This window comes from Morone saxatilis, unplaced genomic scaffold, assembly GCF_004916995.1.
Source record: "Morone saxatilis isolate NCDOM2014 unplaced genomic scaffold, NCSU_SB_2.0 Contig17, whole genome shotgun sequence".
Classification (NCBI taxonomy): Eukaryota; Metazoa; Chordata; class Actinopteri; family Moronidae; genus Morone; species Morone saxatilis.
The window spans coordinates 21534073-21539785 of NW_023339729.1; the positions used below are offsets into that span (position 1 = coordinate 21534073).

Sequence of the window (5713 nt, forward strand, 5' to 3'; positions counted from 1 at the left end):
GTGTTGAAACGTTTCTCTGTTTGCACTATTAAAGGCTGTGTGAATCAATCAGTGTGCTCCAGCCCTCCTTTGTTCTCTACATGTTTCTACGTATTTGAGTGTAGTATCGGGTGTGTAATTGCAGTGAGTCAGACTGCAATGGCTATATATTGTGGTATTTGATATTTGTGCTACTTCCTGGTTTGTTGTACCAGGATTGTACTGCTACTCCCCAGTAGAAGTGCACATTGTATTTACTCAACCAAAGCTCTGCACTTGAGGTCTTAGCGGGTCAAAAGAGTTTGTACTTGAACCTTTACTTAAGTACAAATAAATCTAAGCCCGAACAGCCTTGAACAACAAAAATAACAGGACATCCTTCTGAAAAAGACCAGATCAGATTAACTGGATAAGATTTTGTTTGGGTCCACTGGGTTTAATACCCGCATGTTGAAGAAAAGTGGTCAGTCTTGGGTTCACTACTTTTTTCCAAAGCCACGGCCTAGAAATTCTTCTTAAGCCCATGTGGACTTGTGGTTGGGATGACCTCTGATTAATGAGGAATATAATTTTTTTGACGTATATTTAATCATGGTAGTTTCACTGAGAGCCCTTTCCACACTCACACAGTTACACTCACATACATACCTAGAAGCTACCGCAGTACCATCACTGCCTGATTTGTTGAGCTCCACTGGATCATTTGGGGCTAAAAGCTCTTGCTCAAGCACCGTGGTAATGAGGGAGGAGCAAGTGCTGCTCACAAGACTGTCACTTCGTCTTTGTTAACCTCTGATTCCTGGTTCACTTCATCTCCATTTTATAAGGATGGTATTGATGACAAACTACATTCAAAGAGCTAAACAAAACATACAATTTCTCAGTGGCAAGTCTTTCTTATATTACAGCACAAGACCTGCAAGTAGTATGTATAAATTATAAGTTGTGAACTTAACTCTGGAGAGATACCACACACGCACATGGACATCTAAGTCACTAGCAAAAACAAACCAGCCAACATGGCTGATTCCCACCCAGAGTGCAGCATTCATGAATTAACAAACTGGTTGCTGTTGGATCTGTTAAGAACTTACTTTCAAAATAAGATGAGGAAAAAGGAGGACAGAAAACCCGAGATCTGATGCAAATTGGGTCAAGAAATGTAGCTTTAAATAATAAACTTGTAATTTCCAGGTATGATGATGACATAATTGATTCTACTGTTGATAAAGGTTACAGCAGATATTTTTCTCTTGACTTCCAGCTGTATTCTGGGGCGACATCGCTTTAGATGAGGAGGACCTGCGCATGTTCCAGATTGACAGGACGATAGACCTCACACAGCACACACACATGCACACACACTCCCGACAGGGGCACACATCTGGTAAGTGGATTCAACATCTCACTCTCACTCAGTAATCATCATGTAATGCTCTCTCCCATGTTTCCTCTGAAACTCTCTCCTCATCCATCGGCTGCAGAATAAAGCAGCCTCAATGGGAAGGAAATAGACAGGGGTCACCTGAGGATATCAGCATTTATTGTGCATTGTTCGTGTTTTGATTCTTGGCTCTTGTGTGCGTCAGGTGGCCTGGAAGAACATGAAGTGGCTAAGAAGAGAGGATCTTTATATCTACTGCTGGAGAGAATACGTAGGTTTGGCTTTGGTAAGGACGCTAGGCTTTACTTCACACTAATTTCACAATACACTTCACAATAATTCCTGTTACAAAAGACCATCCTAAAAAGGTGTCCAAGATGTTGCAGAGTCCCATGGGTTTTCATTTATGTCCATACAGTATGAAAAACAACTTTGCTGCAAAGACTTGAAGTTTTGATAACACTTCTGAAACCCAGCTGTCAACTTTGAATGCTCAACCAAAGAGATCGTTTGCTGCTGGCCACTGTAACCATGCAAACATTTCACTGTGATACGTGACAATCTCAAGCAAGTTTCAAGTCTCTGCAAGATGATTTTCACGTCATAGTGAAATCAATGGAAGTGAATAGTTACTGATTGATGAAGTGCCCTGATTGCAGCAGTACTGCACAGAAGGTTGTTTCTTTCTCTGCATTTCAGCTGCAATTAAAGGTGGAAGACATTGATTTTTTAATGTATCAATAAAAAAAAGACACCAAAATTAAAAAAGGATTTGCTGGGGGACACATCAGCCTTCACATTAAGCTACTATGTTACAGTATTTGTATTGCAGCTTGTAGGTCTTTGGCTCATTATGACACTTGCAAATGACAAGAAACAAACTCTAAGTATTTGCAAATGTACATTTGCCAGTGATAAACCCTCCCAGGCTCAATTGAATCCTGCATAGAGCCAATGCAGGCAGAAGCCGATTTGGTTTAAAATTTCCACTATAATGTTGGACATACAGCCCTCAATCATCCTCATTCTTTTTATGTTTCATTTAATGTTCATTTGACTGTTTTGACTGATTGTTTTGAGGGGGGAAAGTCAGATACCTGTTGACGGCTACAGGCTGAAATGTGTCAGTTTTTAAGTGTTTTGAGACCTTTGACAGTTCAAGACTGCTTTACTTCTTTATGCTCCTTAAAAGTGGGAAAAGTTGTACGACAGCTTCTTCTCTACAGAAGCAGATCAGATCCAGAACTACATAATGTTTGAGTTATATTTTTTTCTTTTTACCACAACTCAACTAATTCAGTATACATTATACATTTTAAATTAAATGTTTAATATGACAGTATATTGCAGAGCTATATCTGTCTGAGTTTTATTACCCTCCAATCTGAGAACAAACTCTGAAAGGTCACTTATAATAAGAAATAGAGTGATCCAATAAACTCAGAGCACATTTATGAAGTGATATTCATAATAATAGACCAATTTATTCTGTTTGAACACACATAACACGAACAAGAACCAGTGGTGAAGGTAGAGTTGACTGTTGTTTCTCTCTCATCGCTCTGTTAGACTATCTCCCAAAGAACTCCAGCAAGGGAGCTGCCAGTCCCAAGAGCCAAACTGGGAAAGGTGGGAAGACTGGGAACGTTGTGAAGAGTCGTATTCCTCGAGCAGCCACATCCCGAGCTGAGAGGATATGGCCTGGAGGAGTTATTCCCTACGTCATAGGAGGAAACTTCACTGGTAAGCAACTCTACTGGACTGCTGCCTGCACTGCTCAACAGTCAAATACACACCGACGTGTGATTGTGTAAACGTAGGATGTGAAATGTGTGTGTTTCAGGTAGTCAGAGGGCCATGTTTAAGCAGGCCATGCGTCACTGGGAGAAACAGACGTGCGTAACTTTCATTGAGAAGACAGATGAGGAAAGCTACATCGTGTTTACCTACAGACCCTGCGGGTGAGTCTGGTGAATCTCTTTGCGTATGTGTGATGATGTGTGAGTGTGTGCGTGTGTACCTCGAGTTCAGTAGTGACCTTGTCACAGCGAGAGACGATACGGTCACTCAACAATGGCTCCACTTTCCTTCCTGTCCTGCTCCTGTTTCCCCATCCTACCAATCACACTGCGTAGTCTAAGTTTTTGTATGTTCGTGCAGTTTTTTTGTTCATACTCTGCAGAAGTGCATTGTTCTGTCGAGTGGCAGCACGGTGGGGTCATAGTGTGTTTGTACAGTGGTGGCACTTCACTGACTGGTTGTAAGTTGTAAGATTTCAAATCAGGACGCTTGGGTTTATCTCTTCAGACTGTTGTGCACATGATTGAAAGAGCAGGATATGTAAGATATTTGAGAAATTGCAGAATATATTACTGCTGAAAGTCTATTAGTTGATTAGCAGAAATGAACCAACAGTAATTCTGATTATCGATTAATTAAAATCATTATCAAATATGGGGATTATGTTTTTTTCCTCTTTTATATGTGATTTAAAAACCTTTGAGCTATTGAGTTGTAAAAAAGTGATGCAAACACTATGTAGAACTTCTGCAGACTGCTAATATTATCAAAAAGTTAGATGAATATGCACATGTAATATGTATATATATTGATTATATTAATCATCATTGAGGTCACTTTAAAGATGTTGTAAGAAATAATGCGCAATGCACATTGAAAACTTGGTGTAGTCTAATAATATAATGAATCCTTATGTCCATATTCATCACAAGTGTCTTAATGGATCAGAAATCATCGAATTGAACTGAATCTGTCGTTGTTTCCACAATGCTTGACAACATCAAATATTCAGCATCTGTTTGTTGTCACACTTACTGTATATTAAGTGAAATATTCAAATACAGTAAGTCATATTTTATAGCTGCATCATTTTTATTTGTCTTGTTGCATACACTTTTCTGCAATACAGCCTAACTCGTGATAAAACCAAGTGTTGAAATGCCAAAGCGTCGACTGTCATATTTGTTTTCGTTCCTGATTTAAATAACAATTTTGCCCATTTTAGACTATATTTTTTCAGATTAGGTTCTTGTGTTGAACATTTGAGGATATTGGTTTATTTTTTTAAATGGTGAAAAGAGTTTTGTAGAAAAACATCTTCTCAAGTATTGTATCATATTATTTGTTAATTTTAAAATATATTTGATTTTTAATGTGAATGCCATTGAGGTTAATGAAAGATCTGCGTGTTAACTGATGATGCCGGCCGTCTTGTGTTCTACGATAGGCTGGCTGCATCAGAGATTAGACACTTTAATCTGATGTATAAATACTCTGCAACCTGGATGTGCAGCATGTGTGATAGACAGTGACAGAAAAGCAGATAAATAAGTAATTGTTTTTATTAGAACCAGAGTACATGTCTGGCACCTGTTGTGGGTGAAGTAGTTGTACTGATACTAGAGCTGCAAAAGCTGGAAGAAAAGACTCTATCTACTCCAGTGACTCCTGATCCTCACCCTCCAATCAGCTCACTGGATAACTTTAATCAGATTTGTTAGCCTGGCACGGATGTCTCGGCTAACCAGAAAAGGAGAATGAGTGTGTGTGTTTGTGTTCTGTGAGCAGCGATATGTGAATTCTCACAGCTTATTCGCGTTGGGGTTATAAAACTGCAGCGTTATCAGAGCGTTGTATGTAAATAAATCCTGCTGCTTTTCCTCTGGTGGACGTAGTACGGTGGCAGGAAATCCTGAAAAGACTGTGTGTTTGTGTGTGTGTGTGTGTGTGTGTGTGTGTGTGTATGTGTTCATGCAGCACTGCTGAAGCCTTTTCCACTGCCAAATGTGTAGTAAAAATCATCCGCCTATCTCCCTACTATCAACTTCCTACTAATCCTTATTAGGTGTTGTTCCTATGTGGGTCGTCGTGGCAACGGGCCCCAGGCTATCTCCATAGGCAAGAACTGTGACAAGTTTGGGATCGTGGTGCACGAACTGGGTCACGTCATTGGCTTCTGGCATGAGCACACGCGGCCTGACCGTGACGATCATGTGACCATCATCCGGGATAACATCCAACCAGGTGAGACTCAGTACCCAAGGTGCACCTGGTTCTCATTCAAGGTTGTTTCTAGCTAGAGCGAAGTGAGGACGTTACGGGGCAATGTGTGTGTGTGTTAAAATTCACACTCGTGTCCATACCTGTGTGAGTGTGAATGAGGCTTTTAATGACTGTGAAGTCACCTCAAGCCTCTTTTCCTCCCACACACTCCTCTGCACCACAAGACAATCTGACAGGTGTTAAATCAAATGACACATCAGACCCAAGTTTTTATTTAGAAACTCTCTAAAACACACGACTCTATTGGGCTTCAAAATTGTAAATAAA

The 5713-nt window shown here is 40.1% G+C and overlaps 1 protein-coding gene across 1 annotated transcript in view; it reads left to right on the top strand.

Annotated features, from left to right (window-relative positions):
• Nucleotides 1–1243: 1243 nt before the first annotated feature.
• The window catches only part of tll1 (tolloid-like 1), a gene marked incomplete at its 5' end in the record, with an annotated part of 27633 nt that continues 23163 nt past the window's right edge, over nt 1244–5713 (top strand). The window contains 5 exon segments of the mRNA XM_035661048.1: nt 1244–1366; nt 1569–1649; nt 2933–3106; nt 3207–3324; nt 5229–5407. Of these exon segments, the coding sequence (XP_035516941.1) occupies nt 1244–1366; nt 1569–1649; nt 2933–3106; nt 3207–3324; nt 5229–5407 (675 nt within the window).